This window comes from Sprattus sprattus (genome assembly GCF_963457725.1).
Source record: "Sprattus sprattus genome assembly, chromosome: 5".
Classification (NCBI taxonomy): domain Eukaryota; kingdom Metazoa; phylum Chordata; class Actinopteri; order Clupeiformes; family Clupeidae; genus Sprattus; species Sprattus sprattus.
In genome coordinates, this window is record NC_137924.1 from 14,464,825 (window position 1) to 14,487,668 (window position 22,844).

Here is a 22,844-nt window from a genome sequence, read left to right on the forward strand (position 1 = left end):
TCTCCATATTAAAAGTCATTGTAGCGACCCAATTTTTTTTAAGCTGTTATTTTAAGGTTAAACTGCTTATCCTAACCTTAATTCTGAAGTATAATTGTTGCATAATGGGGCTTTAAGACACTAAAACATCTGAAAAGAGGCAGTCTTATTTGTCATAAAAATGAATTGCTCTGTCAGCATTATAAAAATTATGTAAATACACAATAATGACATTTGCTATTTCTATTCACAGATTATAGTCTAATTAGACTAAGGCAGAAGAAGAAATGCCAGAAGTTAACACACATCTTGGCAGGCTTTTAAAAAAAAAAAAAGAATAAAAATGTTTGTTTTGGTAAACCCCTTGAAAGTCTCCAGCATCTTGGAAGCGGTCGTCTAATTTGTTTGACTTGAATTAAATGCTCTGTCAGCAGTACACAAATGTCATCTATTATTTGAATACACAATAAGGACATTTGTTATTTCTATTCTAGTCCAATTATACTAAGGCAGAAGACGAAATGCTACGCACATTTTCTACAAAAGAACTCTTTTCTTAGTCACTATAGTATGCAGAAAGAGATTGCATCCAGCTTGGGCCAAGTGTTCAAATTCACTAACATAAACAAAGCTTGCAACCTCCCATATCTTCAATTCAATTCAATTCAATTCAATACAATACAATCGATTTTATTTCTATAGCATCAAGCCAATAAAATTGTCCAGTCACTGCTGCCCCTGTACGCATCAGGTTCTTTGTCTGCCTCTGAGATATCCCATAACACCAGCATACCTACACATACAGTCACCAGTAGCCTCTGGGATATCCCATAACGTCAGTATACCTACACATACAGTCACTAGTGGCCTCTGGGAGTAAAAAGTAAAAAAAAAAAAAAGGATAGAATTTCAATCTAATTAACATCGAACACTGTAGTTACCTGAGACAAACCCTATATGCTGTTGCAGTAAAAGCTTAAGTTCTTCCTTTTGCATCACCACACCGTACATATGCTATTTGGGGAAAGAGATGGAAAGTAGCCTACAAAACTTACCTACTTGGATTTCCATCCAAAAACCTTTATTTCCTTTATTTATTCCTTTTACATTTATTCATAACCTTTTATTTTAAAATATAGCTGACCTCTAGTCGAAGTTGCAAGTGTATTTTATTAGACCAATTTAGCTTATTACATTGAAACTGTATCACACGTTACGCATGTTTGGACAAATTACATTCTAGGGCAGAAAAACATCCACTGTAAAAATAGGGGCCCATAGTCAACTACCTCTTGAGCTGCGTGCCACTGAGTGTTCACTGAAGATTATTCGCTCAGTCAAGCGCTGACCTTGGCATTGAATCCATGGCTAAACACCTACTGCTTCACTAAGCCTCTGTGCGTGCGCCGTCACTGCTGTTTGATCCTGATGAATCTCGGCTAGCATGGCCGACAGCGTGTCCAGCGCCCAGCGTTGGGGCCACGTGTGTGTGTGTGGGTGAGTGTGTGTGTAAGTGTGTGTCTGTGTGTGTGAGTGTGAGTGTGTGTGTGTGTGTGTTGGTGTGGAACATATCCGTAATGTCACAGCGTGTTAGCTGTGGTGGGTTGTGGGAAGGTGGCGGTGGCGGTGGCGTACCTCTCCGAGTGAGTAGTATCTCCTGGGGATCTGGGAGTCGGGGTAGACGTTCTCCAGGTACCAGGAGAAAGGCTTGCACTGCAGCGTGTCCCTCAGGGCCTTGCGGGCGGACACGTCTCCGTAGTCCACGCGCACCACGCCTGCAGGGGAAACACACCACAACATTCATGTTAGGGTTGTAGTCCAGGCCCGCGGCTACTGCACAAGCGCAGTTCACACACACGGCACACACACACTCTTTTTCAGTTAAAGTCTGCATTCATAGTCAGGGCCTTAACTTACCTGTGATCTGTAAGTTTTGCATTACGTACACTGTAAACCCTGAACCTCAGGTGCTTTCACACAAACACAGCCAAACATATGCACACTCTTTCACTCAAGAGCATCTGTGAGCATGCAATCATATTCGGGGCCTGAACTGAACTGAATTGAACTGAAGTCTGTGAGACTGCATTACGTACACTAGCCATGATTCTCAGCTGCCTCCACTACGTGACGTGAATGTTTACTTATGGGCCCACCCCAAAATCCTGTAAGCTGAAAGCTCTCCCCAAAGCAGAGAGGCTGTAGGCTGAAGGCTCTCCCCAAAGCAGAGAGGCTGTAGGCTGAAGGCTCTCCCCAAAGCAGAGAGGGATTAGCCTCACACACTAGAGTGGGCGCTTCACGGCTAGCCTCGTCTCCTGGTGAGCTCAGGTGGCTGTCGACCACCACGGCTCCTCTCAGGCTTCTCCAAACATTTGACTGCGCCACCTGTAAATGAATAATGCAACGTTCTGGGGCTCCACAGCGCTACGCCCCCCCATCCCCCGACCTGCCAAAAGCTATTACAGCCTCACGCTGGGGCCACCGTCGGGATGGGGAAGAATACTCTCTCCTGCTGCAAACGGCCATTTTCCACCTTCATCACTCACTCACAGTGCAGCCTTGGGATGAGCTGTCGGTATCTGATAGCCAGTCATCTTCAGTGCCCTCCAGTGCTCCAGCAGTGGGAGATACAGCTGCTTAATAAACCTCCACACAATCCACATTAACAAGACTCTACCTGAGTGAGAAGGGAGAGAGTGTGCACCGAGTGGATGGATGTGGATAAGCCTCTGTGTATGCGAAATGCATGACAGATTGCAAAGATGTAATACCTTAACTGAACACTAGAGGGACCCTCTTTATCATGAAATGATTAAGGGCTAAAACTCTTAGCAGTGTGCTGCCGGTTATTCCGTTTTCAGGTTTGTTACACCTGTACATCATGCCAGTGGCTAGTGGGGGCATCAACCCCCACCCTACTCAACTTCCAATGAAAAATGTTATCAAAAACACTGTCGGCTCCCCTTTCAAGTAGTCCCAGAGTGCACTCGCGTCTGTGCAGGACATGCTGCGAGAGCTGACAGGTGAGCAAATGGATTGAGAGTGAAAAAGAGATCACCTTAAAAAAAAACAGCTGCGTGCCAGCAGCACACAGAGGACGAGGCCAGAGCCGCTATCTGTTAAAGCTGCAGCCTGAGAAACCGGCAGGGGGGGAAACCGACGATGTTCGCCAGCTCGCCTTGTGGTTTTGTTTTCTAGGTTACAGGGACTGAGATGCCGCAACCCTGCGGTGTGATCTTTCCAGCCGTAATCAGAAAAACATTTTTCTTTTTTTTCGAAACGCTGTGTGATCTGCAGCGAACCGTGTGATGAGAGCGTTACAGAAGCATTTCCCGCGGTCTAGCCAAACCGTCTGCAGGAGCCCACACCACAGTTTCCAATCTTGCCATGCAATAGGGTGAAGCAAAAAGACCCCGTTTTGTAGAGATACAGCAGGGTATTTTTTTGTTTGTCAGTACATGACAGGTTTGAAAAACTGCTGCTTATCACAACACATCAAGCCTAAGTAAATGAAACGGTATCAAATTAGGACCACATCAGAGGCAGTGTGCACATTTTCCTGAAAGATTTGCCTACAGTTGTTTCATTCCATAATTAGCATGACAACTGTAGGAGGAAATCACATTACACAGGTAATTTGCTTGATTGAAATCCCTCATTTATCCCTAAGGTGTGTATGTGGGTAGGTGTGTTTGTGTGTGTGTGTGTGTGTGTGTATATATATATATATAGTGTGCGTATGAGAAAGAGAGAACTTCTGATGCCTGTGTGAGTGAAAAAAGTATCCCCCCTGTGGTGCAGCTGACTCCAGCCTTGAAGAGGAGCACTGCGGGTCCAGGTGCCGTGCCCCTCTGCCACCCCAATTCCACCCCTCTTCTCATCCCCCATGCCCTCCGATCCAGCTCCAGCCACCCCAGCCTCTCCCCCCCCTTCCCTCCACACGCCTCTCTGGGCCCCTCATCCATCAGGCCGCTGTGGGTCTCCCAAGCTCAACGGCGCAGCACTTTCAGGAACTACCAGAGCTGCCCTCTGGCCACTCCAATTCCACCGGCTGACCAGATTAGAGCGGGACTTGGGCACAGGACGCCCCGGCACGCACACACACCCCCTGATAGGATATGGCAGAGGTAATGGGCAGAGTAATTACATTACCCCGCTAGTAGGAAGAGGATGCTGGCATTCTCGTTATTTCTCTCTCTATCCCCTCTCCCCACATACTCTCACTCTAGCTACACACACACACACACACACACACACTCTCACTCTCGCTACACAAACACACACACCATCTCTCTCTACACTCGACTCTGTTTCCCTCACTCTGTATCTCTGTTTGTTTTATTCTTTATCGGTTTGCCAGTGTTTTTTTATTTCACACACACACACGCACACACGCACTCACACACCACACACACCACACACACCAGACACACACCCCCCCGAGAGAGAGCTCTAGAAGAGTGGCCTGTAGGGACTGTGATGTGTGCCGCTCCCGTGAGGCCCCTGACCAGACCATAAAAGAGGCCTTTCATGAATATGTGAGCGGCAGTTCTCAACTACTCCATCCCTTCCCTCAGAAAAAAAGATACTTTAGCACAATGCCTGCCATGAATAAAAGATTACCTGTGCCGAAAGACTGAAGCCTGGAACGGCTGTGATCCCCCAACCCACACACACACCTGCACACAAAAACACACACACCTCCATCCCCTGAAAGCTTGTCTCATTCACTCGCTCTCTCGCCACCTCGCTGGCTCCTATGTGTGTAAACATGACAAACGGCATTGGTGAGGCAGAGGTAGGCCACTGAGTGCATCCCATGCATACACACTCTCCAGCGGGGAAAAACGCGGAGAGGAAATGGACCCGCCGGGAGACATGCATGGGCCAGGGCAGCACACGTCCATCAACCTGAGCCATGCAGCCTAAGCCGGAGGGAAGACCTCCAAGAGGAGGACATTTCTTTTCCTTTAAATCACCCCCCCTTCCCCCTCCGCAAGCCTCTGTGGCGATGACTCCAGGAGCCTTGGGACAGAGAAGGAAAAGGAAAACAAACAAACGAGCTGGAACGAGATGGAAAGTTCTAGAGTTTTTGTTTGGATGAGGTGAGCCGGGATGGAGGCAGGCTTGGTCACGTGCCCGGAGGTCTCCACTGGAGCTCACAGGGCCGGAGAGAGAGAGAGAGAGAGAGAGGCGGTTAAACGCTAATGCAATTACAGGCTCTGGCGCCTGCACCTTCAGAGATGTAAATTGCCCAGCTGAAAAAGCTATTTTTACACAACAACACCGCCGCATCATACTTGCTTGCTAACACTCATTCACTCTCACACTCTATCCCTTTCTCCTTCTCTATAAGACATACACACACAAACAGACACTCACACACACACACACACAAATGAACACACACACAGACAGACTCCCAGACATATGCACACACTCAATTTGCCCCAGCAGATACACAGATGCTGTCAACACACATTTTAACTTCTTGGCACTGCAACAGAAAGCTTTCTCTGACAGGCTGAGGCCGATCTGTGGGTATACGTGTTTATGTGTGTTTAGGGACCTCCACGAAGGCTATTAACCTCACTGTATACGCAATCAAACACCACAACAACAAAACAGAAATTGGTATTCATAATTGAATCTCGACTGAGCCAAATAAATGAGGTAACTAATTTGGAATGAGATCAAGCAAAGAGTGAATAAAGCCTGACTTCTGTTTTAATTACAGCGCTTCTCCACATTCTTTCACAGGCACATGGTGTACCCCAACATAAAGGAAGCCCTTGGCATCTTAAGAGCTTGTGGGACTTTTATGTATTCCGATTATTTAAATGAGTTGTCTTCAGTAGTTTGAACATAGCACAGAGATCATAACAGAGTCAAAACAATACGCTGAATAAGAGAGAAGCAACTGTACCTGGTGATATGATGTAGAAGAAGTCTTTGAATTCGTCCATCCACACCTCAGCCAGGCGCCGGTTGTTCTTGTTGATGACCTGGCCAGTGCCCCCGGGGAAGGTGTAGGGCGTGGCCTTGCGGAACACGTGACCCACGTGGGAGCAGGTGACGATCTCCAGCGAGCCCCCGCACTGCCAAATCTGTGGAGAAACGGGGGCAACCAGGGGTCAAGAGACGCGCGAATGGCATCTCGGTGACATCGTCAGGGAGAAGTAGTCGAGCGCAGAGCTCTTTTACAACCTGACCTCTCCTCGTCTACAGGGATCCATCCCCCAAGAGGACAGACACACTACTGAAGCTGCCCTGACCTTTGGCAAATTTTTTCACATAACCCACCCCACAGACGCCATTTGAGAGGTTAACCCCTGACCTCAGCGATTATTATACATGACCCAATCCCCAGAGGTGGGCTAGGTAGTGCAGCTTACCCTGAAAGACAGCTCCAGGTTCTCCCCTCCCCATATATCCATTCCTGGGTCGTAGGTGCCAATTTCTTCAAAATACGTGCGGTCAATGGAGAATAAGCCTCCAGCCATTGTAGGTGTTCTGTTAGAGAAAGAAGAAAGATAGAGAGAGTGAGAAGGGGGGAAGAGAGGGAGGAAAATAGGGTGATAGACAGAGGGAGAGAGAGAGGAGAAATAAAACGACTGAAAAGTCATAGATAGTCAGAGATTATGCGATGTCTCGCATTACAGGCCTTCGGTCTTCAAGTGTGACAGGGTCTGCCATTGAGCCTTTAATGGATTTCAAAAGTAATTAAATCCTGTGTATATTTGTTAGCCACTGGGACTTGACAAGAAGCCCTTTGTGACGGGCTCGGTCTATCTGGGTTCTGAAGATAGACTTATAATCTCTAACCTGCTCTCCTCTGATGGACAGCTAATGTTAATTTTCCAGCGGAGGGTGATCAATCACGCCGTGACTTTGCTAGCCGTCCCACGGAACAAACAGACTCTTCTGCTGATGCGGCAGGACTATTGAAGCCGCCGGGCACGCAGGCGACGTTTTTTTTTTACGCCATTTCACATCTGGAGAGCCATTTTTTATCTCTTTTTGTGGTCGTGTCGTCGCCGTTTGATTCATGAAGAGCGGCGTCTTCCCGAAATGAAGCGCTCCTCTTCTCTCCGTGGCCATTACCGAAATCTGATTTGTGTACAGCTGAGTGATTGGCTGCTCCAGGTGCTGAGCACAATTACATCACAGTGGCCAGGGCTGTTGGGGGCGACGGCGCGCCTCTCCGCTAGTTGCCACATACGATGAATGAGATTAATGATGTTGAACCAAACGGTGCGCTGTTCTTTTGTTCGCTCCGCCGCAGCCACACTTCAAGAGGAATCAGCATGAGCTTTTTTTAACGGCAAGGATGGACACATGTGGACATGAACACACACACACACACACACACACACACACACACACACACACACACACAGTCACACACACACACACACAAAAACACATACACACAAACACAAACACACGTACAAAAGAACACAAAGAGAGTATTTTAATCTCATTGAGGATCCCTGGAAGGTAGAGAAGTCTCTGCTGCATAAGCGCTGCCTCGGCTGGTGATTACACTCTAACTCCGCTGCTGGAATAAGTGATTAGTGCTAAGCCCAGTTTCCTTTCCCCGCCAGACATAGATACAGTGAGCTGGGCCTCAGGAGCCATATTCCTATAAAGTAACACCTACAATGTGTTCCATTTTTTTTCTCTGCCTGTGAAAAAAGAACATTTACAGGAAACTGAAGATGAGATTTCTCCCCTGGTTCAGTGAATCTTAATTAATCTAGGTGGATTGGATGAGTCCAGACATGCTTGAATGTGTGCACCCTGTGGCTGCTAACACACACGTGCACACGGGCCTAGGTAAATCTTTCCAATCTAATCTTCCTTTCCCATCACTTTGCCTGATGTTTATTTTCTGCTTCCCCCCTGCCCCTGTAACAAGCTGTGCTGGAGTATAACAACCACATCTGTTAAGCGGAGTCCAATGTCTCTGTGCAAACAATGCCAGCCCTCTGGCGGGCGGACGTCCGAGTTTATTGGACAGAAAATGACACAATCGGCTTGTTTTGCGTCCCAAAGGGATACTAGGTTGTCATGGTACAGCCGACAGGGAGACGGTCTGGAGAAATCTGATAAAAACTTTCCCCTTCCAGTGGAAAGTCTATTTTTGGGCCGTGGGATGAGTAAGCAGGCTCTCGTGCGCTTGTTGTCCTCCAGGACCTCGCCGGGTCAGGAGGAGGTGATCGGCTGACATTCCTTGCAGAATCCTCTTTGGATACGACTCTATAGCTCTCTGTTCAGTGTTTTACAGTCAACGAAATATATTGACCCTCTCAGTTAAGTGCAATGACATACAAAATTCTAGTCATTTTAGTACTTCCTTTTTAACCATTAAAGAAGTATTTCTAGGTGAATTAGAGAGGTGTCCAGTGTTTACTTTGAATGTGAGCTCCCAACTCAGACTTTGTCGAGGACTTTTTTTTTAGTGTAGCACCACAACTGAATTTTTTATATATATTATTATTAGTTATATAATATTATAAAATATATATTTATGAGTATATCCCCATCTCCCTCCAGCCCAGCGTTTGTGGAGTCATCTCGGCTCTCAACGGAGAGGACATGCGGTGGAGGTGCGGTTCGGGAACGGCCATCGTACCTGACTGGGAGAGTCCGGTCCCCTTTGCGTCGGTCCATCTCTCTCTGGGGCACGGGGTACCAGCGGAAGTTCAGCTTCCAGTTGAAGCCGCCGTACGTCATGTCCGAGCCGGCCATGTACTCGAACGTCTCGTCGCTAATGACGTCGATGATGGGGCACACCACAGCCTTCCTGCAAACAGCACGAGAGAACCAAGAGAAGGAACAGCTTAATATTCGGACTCACAGACACGCTGACAAACACCCTGCAAGCAGTCACAGTAAATCAATTCCTAACAAAAAAAAGTTTTTCTGTTCCAGTGAAGTGAGGTATACCTCCCCATTCCTCCAACAGATTGAATCATTCATAGAGAAGACAATCCGCAAACTATTCTTCTCTAGACCACGAAGGAAAGAATGAGAAAATCATTAAGTGCTGACCGCACAATACATGACTGGCATAATTCTCCTATTCATTATGAACATTGCTACAGTTGCCTGTACAATGCCCATATGGCAACCATTATGGATTCGTCTTTCTGCTAAAACTTCATAACAGGAATGCCAATTACTCTGACACCTGAGGTAGGATGCGATACCCCCAAAGCGCCTGATTGCAATCAATGCAAAGCTAATATTAGCACCATCTGATGCTGCCCGTATCAGGGAGGCTGGCTTGCATATTTCCCTACACAAATGAGCTCAAAGTGTGCAATGGTGTGGTCTTTCATCTAAAGGCGGCCCAACTCCACTCTGTTCAGCCTGATCTGGGCTCAGCAGACGTTTCCCACAGACTGATGACTGGAGCCGTCAGCCAGCCTATGGGATTATGTATGGCAGAGTCGCGGCGTGCCTGGCATAATGTTCTGCCGTTATGTCACTCTCAGAGCAGATTTACAAGTTCTCTGACGGGAGTGTGATAAGACGGCCATATTGCACTTCATTTCATGTCATCATCATCATCATCATCATCATCTTCGTAACAATCACCCCCCACCACCTCAATCGTCATCACACTATGATGGATAACAGGATCAGAAGCTGCTGACAGTCTCAAACAGAGATAAACTGGAACACTCACAAACCGCACAATAGGAAGTGGGGGGGAAACAGCTTTGGGTTTTTTCTTTGTATCTTGCAGCCTCTGAAGTAGCCGTCGACAGATGAATCACAATAACCAAGAGTCTGTTTGCTCACTGGTCTGTAATGATGTGTTTAGATGCTCTCGTGACAAAACAGGCTGTCACATTTCACCTTCAGCTGTGAGAGAAAGGGACAGCTCTTCCGCAAGAGAATCGTTTGCATGTGTGCAAACGCGCGCACACACACACACCTTCTTTTCACGCTCACGCTTCCTCAGACAGACACACACACACACACACACACACACACACACACACACACACACACACACACACACACACACACACACACACACACACACACACACACACACACACACACACACACACACACACACACACACAGCTGGCTGCACCACAGAGTGTCTGCTAAAATGACATGCAACTTTTTAAATTGAAAGAACCACAATAGAAATGCAAATCCCCATCACTGGCAGACAAAGGGGACAGAGGCAAATTACCCATACGCTGCTCACACAAAAGCCTGACATGCATTTCACCAAAGTCAACTTCTCCAGCTGTTCCTGTGTGGGGTAATTGGGGAGTAATAAATCTCCCTATGTACTCTTTGCACCTGCACCAGTCATAATGTGCAGGCACAGAATGTCCTCTTCCAACAGTTGGAAGTCACGGCAAATAATGTACCCTACACAAACCACCCCATTATATAACATTTTCTCCAAAAGACTGAAGAACTGCGGGGCATCTGTGTTTTACTATAGCCGTGCATACATGTAGGACTGTATATATTTCAGTGGTGTATTAAAGGCAGCTAAGCTATGTGGTCCATACTGCATACTGCAGCCAACTGAGAAAGTGAGCACACTACCTGAGCTTTGCTAGCTCCCTGTTATCCCACTTAATCTAAAGAAGGACAGTGCCATGTTGTATTCCCCACATCCAACTCTGCTGTGTAGGTTTGAACCTATGACTGTAAAACAATGGACCGTGTACATTCAGTCAAAAGGTCTGTAATGGTGGTGGTGAAGCCACCAGAGGGAATTTAGAAAGGGGGCCGAATTAACCGAAATATAGTCAATCCTTGGGCAGAACTAGACGATTTTTCTTTTTGGTTTGCATGCTCTAGCTCCAATTTTTCCAATGTGGCCCACCAAGTTTGGCTTAATTTCTTCAGAATGTACGTGCATGACACCACACTGTCATTAATCTTTTTTACAGCCATTGATATTAACTGAAGGTCAGCCCACTTACTGGTCCTCCTTGATCCGGGCCAGCAGAGGCTCCAGCCAGCCCACGGTGCACTCGCAGTGGGCATCCAGGAAGGTGATGACCTGGCCCTTGGTGGCCGCCGCCCCCCGCAGCCGAGCCCGGATGAGGCCCGAGCGTTGCTCCATGCGCAGGATCCGCACCGGCACCTCCAGGTTCCGCACGTAGTCGTCCAGCTTCTTCTTCAGGAACTCTGGGGTAGAGGATAGAGCAGGGAGAGACAGGGTTGGTGGCAGAGCAAATATATGCCCACGATCAATCCCTTTTAAATGTGTTTTTATTTTGAAGATCACCTCCTGGCAGGAGGCAAAGAAAACTGCTCTGAACCGAAAGAGGTGGAGACAATTAATTGAGGCCCTATACTCCAGAAGGGGCGAAGAGGATTAAGTAAGTATTTTGAAGATCAAAGTTTCGAGTCATAGCTATGGGTGTCAGCACGGTATTCAACACAGAGGGGGTCTGATTTAAAGACATTCCTAACTAATGCTAATAATAATAATAATAATAATAATAATAATAATAATAATAATAATAATAATAATAATAATTCAATTTTCTATAGCGCTTTTCTAAATACTCAAAGACGCTTTACAAAGCAACCAAAAAGGACAAGACAAGGCAAGCAAACAAGACAACACAACACAACACAACTGAAAAGTATGAAAGACAACAGATCAAACCAAAACAAACAGACAACTACAAGTTAGAAAAAAGAAAAAAAAGAAAAACTGGACATAAGAGTAGGGGAGGGAAGGGAGCAGGGGAAATTATAAGGTGAAGGCGAGTTTGAAAAGGTGAGTTTTGAGGGACTGTTTGAAAAGTGTTATGTTGGGGGCCTGACGGATGTGGATGGGGAGGTCATTCCAGAGGGAGGGAGCAGCAGCAGAGAAAGCCCTGTCACCCCAGGTCCGGCGCTTAGTCCTGATGGTCTTGAGAGTGGTTGCGCTGGAGGACCTGAGGCAACGGGTAGGGGCGTGTCGGGGGAGGAGGTCTGAGAGGTAGGGAGGGGCCAGGTTGTTAAGGGCTTTGAAGGTGATGAGCAGTATTTTGTAGATGATCCTGTGTTTGACCGGGAGCCAGTGAAGGTTTTGGAGGACCGGGGTGATGTGCTCATAACGGCGTGTGGAGGTGAGTAGACGAGCAGCAGAGTTCTGGACATATTGAAGTTTATTTATGACAGAGGTTGGGGAGCCGTAAAAGATGCTATTGCAGTAGTCCAGTCTGGAGGTTATGAGGGCGTAAATGAGAGTTTGGGTGGTGGCAGGGACAGGGAGGGTCGGAGGCGTGCAATGTTCTTGAGGTGGAAGAAGGCGGTTTTGGTGATGTGGTTGGCGTGGGGCAAGAAAGAGAGGGTGGGATTAAGGATGACACCAAGGTTACGGACCTGTGTGGAGGGGGTGATTATGGAGCCGTCAATGTTGAGGGAGAAAGACTGGGCTGAGTGGGTAAGGTGTTTAGGGCCGATTATAAGTATTTCTGATTTGTTGCAGTTGAGTTTGAGGACATTTTTTTGCATCCATGATTTTATTTCAGCTAGACAGATGGTGAGAGTGGAGTGAGTGACTGGGGTGATGGCCTTTGAAGAGAGGTAGAGCTGGGTGTCATCAGCATAGCTGTGGAAATCAAGTCCGTGGCGGCGGATGATCTGGCCAAGGGGAAGGATGTAAATGATGAAGAGGAGGGGGCCGAGCACGGAACCTTGGGGTACACTGTGTGTAACAGGGGAGGTGGAGGATTTTCAGTTATTTATGGAGATGAATCAGTGTCGGTCAGTGAGATAGGAGGTGAACCAGGAGAGGGCAGTACCAGTTATGCCAAGGGAGTGCTGGAGACGTGAGAGGAGGATGGAGTGGTTGATGGTGTCAAATGCCGCACTGAGGTCGAGGAGGATGAGGATGGTGAGGAAGCCAGAGTCAGCAGAGAGGAGTATGTCGTTAGTGATTTTGAGGAGGGCAGTTTCAGTAATGCTAGCAAGGGGACTGATAAAGGAGGGGTGGCTGAGAGGAACTGCCTGGAGGCGATACTATAACAAACTAGCGACTCAACAACTTTCCTACCACAGTCAAACATCAAGCACATGGTGGTTTTGGTTGGTTTATCAAATACAAGCAAGGTGGTCTCAGGTAGCGAAGTACAATGCGAGATGCCCTGAAGTAAATCCCGTTATGATGAATTTAATGCAGCGCCAGCCTGTGGCCCTCAAAAAGAGCCCGGGTGACATATTGCTAGCATTGGCATAGCAACTGTCACTCAAGAGCCGTTCGAAACTCAACATTACATCACCCGGGGTCTTTTTGGCACCCGGTCACTTTTAAGCATGACAGTACCTCTCTCACTGGCATCGTCCACCAGCACAACCTCCACGAGCAGGTGGCGCGGAGAGCGGATGATGACGCTGTGAACCGTACGCAGCAGCGTGCTCCACGCCTCGTTGTGGAACACGATGACGATGCTGGTGTTGGGCAGATCGTCCTGATACACCTTGGTCTTGCAGCTGATTAAAAAAGAAGAACAACAACAGTTCAAAGTGAGCCTCAGGACACACACACACACACACACACACACACACACACACACACACACACACACACACACACACACACACACACACACACACACACACACACACACACTGAGAGGAGCATATAATGGGCTACTGTGAGGATCTGGGGACAAAACAACAAAGCCATAAAGCTACGTCTTGACTTAATGGCACCAACTGTGCCTCCACAACCCGAGGATGGAGGTGCATCCATCCTCCGCACACCACCCAGACACAAAGCAGGGGGCGCCTGTCGCCAGCAGCTGCTGAATAAAGGATGAGAGTGCATTAGCAGCGGAGAAGAGGCTGCCACCAAGGATGTGTGAGGGGACAAGGGAGCAAGGAGTGAGGAGGAGGACAGTGGCGCTCCTTTCTTACTTTCTCTCTCTCTTCCCTCCCCCCCCCCCCCCCCCCCCCCGACGCTGCCCTGTCCCCCCATCCCAAAAATGGCTGACCTGGATGACAGAATGGGGTCGGCAGGGCAACCTCTGTATCACCACACCTCTTCACTCTGTGTCCATGGACCAACGGATTTAGCCAATGACAGATCTCCCTCACTGTGCTTTGACAACACCTTTTCGTAGCGTTGTTTGTTTCTTTTTTCTTTCAGTTTTGATTTCATTTTACCCACTGATTCTTACAGACACGGGAAGAGATTAGATCTGCAATGACACCATTCTTCTGTGCCCCCGCTTGCCCGGGGTGCGGTGGAATCACTTCCTGAGACTCGCCATTTATTTGCCGTAAGAGCTTCTCACCAAAACAACGAGTTGGATTTATCGCTTGTGATTACCTACAATGTGCTGCCTGGGTATTTTTCCAACAAGTCCACGGTCCCAAAACATGGAAGCTAGTGATGAATCGGGTGAATTGTGGTCAAAGAAATCCTCAATAAAATGGTGGGGTGTGCACCGTCCTCTGAAAACAGATGTTAACAAATGCTTCTAAGGGAGTGCATAAAAATGAATCACAGTGGTGTGTCGCAGGAAGGGGGCGGGGTGGGTCTCTGTAAATCAGCGGGGCAAGATGAATGTAGTAATGTTTCACCCAAATAGCTCCCCGGCTTTTCATTATGTTGCTCAAATGGGGCCTAGGTTTTTCGGAAAACAACAGATCTTTCCCATTCCAGCGCCACTGACTGATAAAAGATGCTTGCCCCTACGCTCGTCGCAATGAAAGCACAACGAGAACATTTTTAAGACGCACTGCGTATATTTATGATGTGTCGGGAGACATTTTCAAAAAGGACTAAAATGGGGTGCCATGTGCCACATTACACCTCATTTGTTATATTTAAAAGGCATTCTGTACATGAAAGTGGCATCTAAAAAAAGAATGCCTTTGGGAATAAACTTTTAGTGCATTAGTGCATTGTGGATTTCCTTCAGTTTACCCATCGTCTATATGAGTCACATTATATGGATTGCAGTAAGTAAAAAAAGGGATTAAAAGATCATTAAAAACTATTTCTGCAAAGTTCTGTCAAACACTAGGAAAGTACTATTGGACAACAGTGACTCTGTATCTCTCTTTTCTGTTTAGACTCTCTTCACTCCCTTTCTTGTGGCTTTGTGGTTCTCGGAGACGTTCCTGCGTCTGAGGGTGCCCTGCCTCATTTGCCGCACTCACCCGTCCAGCCTCACGTCAGGCAGGGTCCTGTTCAGGGCGATCATGTCACTGGCCATCAGGTTGAACTGGTTGATCTTGAAGAGCTCCTTCATCTTCTCCGAGTCATCTTTAGAGATGACCACCGCTTTGCCCATCTCGCCAGGACCCTCATGGGAGCGGGATATCACAGCTGCAGAACATAAAACGTAATGCCATCAGCAAGACTTTATGTAAGACGTGCATTTTGTGTAGGCCTCTGCTGTATGTAAACACATTCTGACCCCGGCTTGACCTTATTCTTACTCCAACAAAAACAGTCACATTCAGCAAGAGGGAGAGAGAGAGAGAGAGAGAGAGAGAGAGAGAGAGAGAGAGAGAGAGAGAGAAAGAGAGAGAGAGAGAGATGGCTTCTGGCCTCTCGAGGATAAATTATGAGGAGTCGTGACATGGGTTTGAAGTAAAAAATGAATAGTGTTCTGAACCACTGATCCATGTTATAGAATGTGTCAGCGAGAATGTGGCGACGTCCTTGGGCCGAGACTTACAGTATCGTACATCTTTACTGTAGCCCACAGTGTCAGCAGAGAAGCGAGCAACGACTACTCTCGACATTAAAAAAAAAAAAACAGCTGCTGGGTACATCCCTGGCCCGTTGACTGATCTAACTGTGACAGAAGATACCAAGAGTTTCTTAAATCAAGGCCTTGGAGATGGAGGTTGGACCAGTGGAGTCGGGTCAACTTGAGAGCAACAGCAAGAAGCTGCTGCTGCTATGCGTAATGAGAGAAGAGGAATCTATTACATCTGTGGCTGTGTGCCTGTGTGCCACAGATGTACTGCACTCATCATACTGGCTCTGTTTGCATGTATCTATGCATGTACGTATGTATGTATGTATGTATGCGTATGTATGTTTGTGTGTATGCATGTATGTATGCATGTAAGTATGTATAATTGTATGCATGTATGTATGTTTGCATGCATGCATGTATGTATGTATGTTAAAACCAGTGAGAAATAGCTGATGGATTGATGGCTGTAGCTGGTGAGCAATCCCTTAAATGAGCAGAGATCATAGTGGTGAAGGGGGTGGGGGCTGATGTGGGGGGGTGTGGTGGGGTGGGGGAGCCGTGCAGGTTGGCGGCAGGTCCAGGTTAAGAGGATTCAACAGGGGACCTGACACAGGGGTGCAACGCATGGAGCGCAGCCGGATTGGACGGCCCCCTCTCCATTAGGACATTGGCTTAAGACCGCATGGTCCGAGGGCACGGGATGATCGGGATTACTCAGGAAGATTGCAAGGCGCTCTCACAAGCCGGCGCTGACAACTGGACAATGGGCCGATATCAGTGAGAGCGCAGACTTCTTCTTATTTGGGTTAATTCACTGTGTGACAACAGGCCGCGGAGGCCTCCAGGGAGTAGATTTTTGTAAACCAGGCCAAATCATCAAACCCTCAAACATGAAAAAAGAATAACAGTTGCTTAAAAAAAAAGAAATCTATCTGTGCCATGTTCCTTTTTTTCCCAAATCCACAACAATTACACATCGGAGGCTTAACGGTTTGTCACAGACTTACAGCAGCACAGTCTTTTCCAATCGTGGATTAAAGCAGTTCCTAGTACACAGGCACATATTGAAGAACAATGCTGAGGTCTTGCTCCATCATCACTGTGATAAACGTGACAGTATATGTCCCTGACGGAAAATGCATTCGCTGCCTGCCGATGTTTGATAATGCCTTCAAGGAGACGGCACTCCTGACAGGTCATATATTAATCTACATCGCTGCCTCCGAGATCGCAGATTGTGGATTAAAGTGGATCGGAGATTGAGAGAGACGCTGAATGGTAGCAAGGGCAGAAAGTTTCAACCCAGCTTCAAACCACTGCAGAGTAATTACAAAGACATACAACATGGCAGGTCCAACAATCGATATACATAGACCGACACACAAACACACTTGAACAATGAGGTGACAAACAAGGCCACGGCAACCAGTCAACGTGGAATGGTAATGATTGAAGATAAATGGTGCTTTAATGTAACTGGGGTAGTGAATGTGAGGGGGGAAACCATCAGCACAAATAATACTCAGATGAGGGCAATATATCTTACAGATTAAATCTGCTTTCCCCGTACTCTTTTGAAGCGGTCTTGGTGTGATGCTGCTATGACAACTGTTCACTTGTGTGCATTGTTCCGTGGTGGAGACACCTTTGTTGATCATTGGATCTCGGTAGCTGCTAAATGTCAGGCTCTCTGGTGTGTGTGTGTGTCTCTGTGTCTGTGTGTGTCTGTGTGTGTCTGTGTGTGTCTGTGTGTGTCTGTGTGTGTCTGTGTGTGTCTGTGTGTGTCTGTGTGTGTCTGTGTGTGTCTGTGTGTGTCTGTGTGTGTCTGTGTGTGTCTGTGTGTGTCTGTGTGTGTGTGGCGCGTGCTGGGCCTTTCTTCTCACATTTCAGCCCTTTGACTTCTCCTTCCCTGGCTTGTGACAAACACACTCACACTGCATCCATTTTAAATACCTGGCCCTCTCGAAGCGAACAGCCACATCAGTCAAGGAGGCAAGCTCGCTTTCTCCAAGATCTAGTTCAAGTGTTTTACGTCTGGACTACAAGGAGCTCGGAATTAAAAATAGAGCACAAAGTCTTGACTGCATGAAAAATTAAAGTCACCAACTCAGATAAATGCTAGTGTCCAACTGGCCGGTTAACGACACAAGAGGGCCATAAACACACAATGGGATGCAGGAGATTGTATCTCTCTAAACAATCCCCTCGTGAAGCTGACTGTGAACTGTAAGAGGAATAACTCATGAGCACTTGGGTGGTGTGAACGTGGCAGCGACCAACACGGCTCTCCACTCCTCTTCTCATCAGTCAGGCCCCAGCGCTGCAGCACACTGTGCAGGAATGGTTTGATCTCACCAGGAGTCCTTGCAGTGCCATTAAAGGCTGCCCAACACAGCACAGCCCAGCTCAGCACAACCCAGCACAGTACAGCACAGGACAGCGCAGCCCAGCACAGCCCAGCACAGCCCAGCACAACCCAGCACAGTACAGCACAGTACAGCACAGGACAGCGCAGCCCAGCCTAGCCCAGCACAGTGCAGCACAGCACAGCACAGCACAGCGCAGCACAGCACAGCTCAGCACAGAAAAGCAAAAGCAAGCAAGTTGTAACAGTGTGAGCCATATGCAAAAAAACAGCAAACATCGACACCACGTAGCCACATGACAAAGAGAAAATGTGACAAGACGGGGTACTAAAGTCAATGCCCATGGTGCAGTCAAGACAAAAAAAAACAGGGGCATGCTCCGAGTTAAATCAGGGAGAACATCTTCCTGGTTATCCTGAAAGGAATGTTTAGGATGTCCTGAAGGGCAGACACAGGTTTTTACTGTCAGCAGCATGCATGAAAAAACTGTAATGGCGGTAATTATGGTTGAAATGGCAAGCCATACATACAGATGTCTAATGGCTAATGCGAGAGCTCCTCTCATCGAGCGATGGAAACGTTTCAGTCTCCTAGAGTCCACGTCAGAGGAGGCTATACAGGCATATGGCTACATTGTAAAAGTTAATGTCATGTCATGCCCTGGCCCGCAGCCATGAACATTTCCCCGGCACACTGATCCCACATCAGTGTGAAACTAAGCAGACCCAAACTTTAAACTGCTCAAAAATAAATAAGACAACTGGGGAGTTGAAGCATCCATCAACCCACACAAATAGCAATAAGGGGAGAGAGGGTATCGATTCAGTCCAGAATGAAACATGCTGCAAATGAGACTCTTACCTTTCCACAACTGTGCAATCAATTCAACTACACTGCGTAAGATTGCACGATTAATCTGAAACGGAGTGCTCATTTTAAAAAGCACATCACTGAGAGGCTGTGCTGGCACTATTTTGTTTCTATGAAATCATCAAGATGCTGTCAAAAGAAATTATGGGTCACCAAATTCACACTCTCGAGTCTCATATTAAAGACAGACACACTCAGAGAGACGATGATGGTAATTTCTTTACTGCTATGCAGTTAAAAGATATGTGAATGATAAAATAATTCTGTCTGTCTGTCTGTCTGTCTGTCTGTCTGTCTGTCTGTCTGTCTGTCTGTCTGTCTGTCTGTCTGTCTGTCTGTCTGTCTGTCTGTCTGTCTGTCTGTCTGTCTGTCTGTCTGTCTGTCTTGCTTCCACTTGGTGGAAAGGTGTTGCTTGGGCCAAGGAAGAACCCATTATATTTTGGAGCGGATCCAAATCAGGGGGCGGATCCACAAATGTAGCTTCACTTTGAGTAATGTTGTGACATACGGCATTTGGCCTTGGTGGATGTCTCTGCTCTTTAAGTGCCCTTCTAGTTGTTAGAAGTATTAATGCTATAACAATCAACAGTATTTTAACTAACTGCTCACAGTTGCAAGTCAGATTATTTAAAAACTATGAACATATCTGAATGTATCTGGATCCAAACATCTTAAAGTAACACTATGCAACAATGACACATTTTGAGATATGGTTTTATAGGCAACTATTTTAGGTACCATCCTCAAATTCATTTTGATAGCATATGTTCATGTGAAGGACAGATAAACACCTGTGTCTTCCCGCCTAGCCATCCAGGATATGCCCTAAGTAGTTATTTGTAACGGGCTGGTACACCCTGCAAAAATTGAAGAACAGCTTTCACACGAATGTCTTTGCCAGCTGAACTGCCCAAAGACACCAGTTAGTGTTTTGGAAAGCTTCTATCAGTGTCAGCTGGTGGTGGTGTTTTTTGCATGCCTTTTAGTTAGTTATCTTACTAGTTTTGGAACAGAACTCCGTATTGCTGCTTTAACCCTTCAGGGACAGAGGCCGGTTTGACTTTTTTAGGAAGTCTAACATGCCTTGATGTTTTTGTATATTTCCCCTGGCTAAAAGTATTGATGCACAAGTGGCTTATATGACTATGTTATAGAGGACATCAGCAATAACAACATTAGAGTAAAAGGAATGTAGTACAATCAAATTGTATTTAAATCAAATGTTAAATCACCCTTATAAATACCTTTATTCAGAGGTGCTCAGAATTTGTACAAAAAAACATTGTAAAGATTTCGAGCTAAGACCTTTGAACTCTGAAACTTGTAAACATAGGTGTTGGCTATACATATGTGAGTTTAGCATTCAGAAACTGTGTGTGGTTTTACTACTACATATTTATAATAGCAGAGTAACCTGTTTCTCTCCCAAATGTGTCTCCCTACAAATGCATATTGATGAGTTACCTGGCAGACCTCAGACAAAGACAATGGCCATTGCATAATGGCCCTGGAATGTCTTTGTGGCTCAATTCCCCCAAAGGTTTTCACGCCACACCATGGCCCAATGGAGATCACTGAATCACCATTACTTATCATATGAATGGCTGTCATTTGCTAATGGGTGGGTCCTTAGGAGCAGAAAACTCACTGACAGACTGAAAAGTGCATCAGCTCAGCTATATTCTTCTTACAAAGTACTTATTTATATTTTATTTTCGAACTTTATATATTTTAAAAGAAAAGGGTCCAAGGTTCATGTGGGTTGTCTTTATATGTCTGTAGGACAAAAACTTGCAGAGTTTTGACAATGTGAAAAAAATATCCCACCGGTGGGTCCCTGTCCCAGAATGGTTAAGGTAGTGCCTTCACATAAACAGCTAACCTAACACCTAACTCCGCAAGAAACCAAGACAGCACAAATAAGTGCATCATGATTAAATAACCTATCGCAATGACAATTCAACAAGATTTCAGCCATGTACAAATGCACAACAAAGCGAAATTGTGAAAAGCTGACAGACTGTCACAGACGGCTAAAGCCTTGCTTTTCTGGGCAGAATGACTACTTAGACCTCAGTTGACCATTTAATTCCCTAAAAGCTTCACTGGCATAGTTCGATTTCAACTGCCACATTGCAGTGTGTGAGATTCAGAGAACAAACAGGAGTTCCCTTTTACATAATGGGAAGTCTTTCAAATAAGACTGGCTACCATTACATATAAACATACAAGAAAACCAAGAACAAACATCAACAACACCCTCTACCTACATTCTGTCTTCCTAACCTTGGAAGCAGCTTAACTTGACCCTCCTAATCCTATTTACCTGCAAGAGCGGATACTTAAAGATACCAATTACACTGGTAATCAGAGAGTATGGCCAGCCGTTCGGTTTAAGACAGAGAGAGGAAAGGATGAAAGCAAGAGCTGCATACTATTCATGTTACATGTACTGCACAAGAGCTGCATACTATTTATGTTAAATGTACTGCACAAGAGCTGCATACTATTTATGTTACATGTACTGCACAACCTCAAGGGTCTTTCTGACTCTGCATTTATAACTATATATGATTATGCGCTCGTATCACTTTTTTGCATGATGCTGTTACGTAGCTTATGAAAGTAATATTCTACTAATAGCGGAGACAGCTGCAATGACACCATTGCTCCGGTGCTCCTGCAGCGAGCTGCAATAGACATGTAATGGATGTGAAAAAGACTTTATGAAAATAAAGGAGTTCTAGGAGACCTCCTTTGTAAATGAATTCAATAGAAGTGTGTGTTTTTTTCTTCTTCTCCTTTCTCCTTCATGATGCTTCCTGGATGTCATGTTCCACTTTAATGGTCTCCCGCTTTAAGTCATCACTTGTATCACTCTACTGCCATCATGACTCCATCCTCCCATCTCTGGCACATATAAAAGGTCTCCAAGGACAGGGTCAAGCGTTCAAAGGGCCCTCTTAAATGATAACATCATTGTTTGAACTACCACCACTGTTTAGCCTAGGGGGGCCCCTCACTAAAAACAACCAACCCCTATTACATGACTGCTCTGAACTTCTGATCTTTGTACACTGGGGCAAATCAGTGTACTCCCTGCCCCCTTTCATGCGACCTGCTCTGAGTAAACAGGCCTCGTGGCCCGCGAGGGGGGGGGGTTTAATTCTCCACGGGATGTCGTGACAAGCGGGGGGCTCTGACCTCTTAGGGCAGGAAGCAGCGAGCGGTCCTTCCTGTCGTCGCACTTGTTGCACTCGCTGAAGTAGAGCAGCAGGAAGACGTCCACCAGCACCCACACCAGCGAGGTGGTCAGCACCACCTTGCAGTAGACGAAGCGCCGCATGCTGGAGCTCAGGGGGAGAAGGGTGGAGAGGAGAGAAGAGGAGAGGAGAGGTGAGGTGAGGAGAGGAGAAGAGAGGAGAGGAGAGGAGAGGAGAGGAGAGGAGAGGAGAGGAGAGGAGAGGAGAGGAGAGGAGAGGAGAGGAGAGGACAGGACAGGAGAGGTGAGGAGAGGAGAGGAGAGGACAGGAGAGGTGAGGAGAGGAGAGGAGAGGAGGGTTGGCCAGCCAGTGGCGTCAGGAGCCCAGGGAGAGCTCAGGAGTGGGGGCGAGGCTGGAGGAGGAGAGGAGAGGCTGCTGCGGGGCGAGAGAACAGAGGCGACGCCGCGACGTCATCCCACTATGGAGAGGAGAGAGACAGAGATGGAGGAAGAGGATAGAGAGACAGAGGAAAAATTGAGTGAGAGAAAAATCAAACGTACACACTTAGGCTGAATCCCATTTCTCCCGCTACCCCTTCGTCTTTCCCCTTCCCCTCCGTTTTGCGCGTTCATGTGGAGCGGTAGGGCTGTCCCAATTCACGTTAAGACAGAGGGGTAGGGGAAGGGGAAGCGCTTTCTACCGCTCCAAACGGAGATTTT

General features: G+C 46.8%; 1 protein-coding gene across 3 annotated transcripts in view; it reads right to left on the reverse strand.

The window, feature by feature from the left end:
- Window positions 1-22,268, reverse strand: part of galnt13 (polypeptide N-acetylgalactosaminyltransferase 13) — a gene marked incomplete at both ends in the record, with an annotated part of 31,416 nt that extends 9,148 nt beyond the window's left edge. For all 3 annotated transcript variants that reach the window (XM_080838187.1, XM_080838186.1, XM_080838185.1), the window contains 8 exons: window positions 1,615-1,754; window positions 5,906-6,086; window positions 6,375-6,492; window positions 8,618-8,788; window positions 10,950-11,157; window positions 13,292-13,458; window positions 15,136-15,304; window positions 22,127-22,268. In XM_080838187.1, coding sequence (XP_080694313.1) covers window positions 1,615-1,754; window positions 5,906-6,086; window positions 6,375-6,492; window positions 8,618-8,788; window positions 10,950-11,157; window positions 13,292-13,458; window positions 15,136-15,304; window positions 22,127-22,268 — 1,296 coding nt within the window. The remainder of the gene's footprint in view (window positions 1-1,614; window positions 1,755-5,905; window positions 6,087-6,374; window positions 6,493-8,617; window positions 8,789-10,949; window positions 11,158-13,291; window positions 13,459-15,135; window positions 15,305-22,126) is intronic.
- Between the last annotated feature and the right edge of the window lie 576 nt (window positions 22,269-22,844).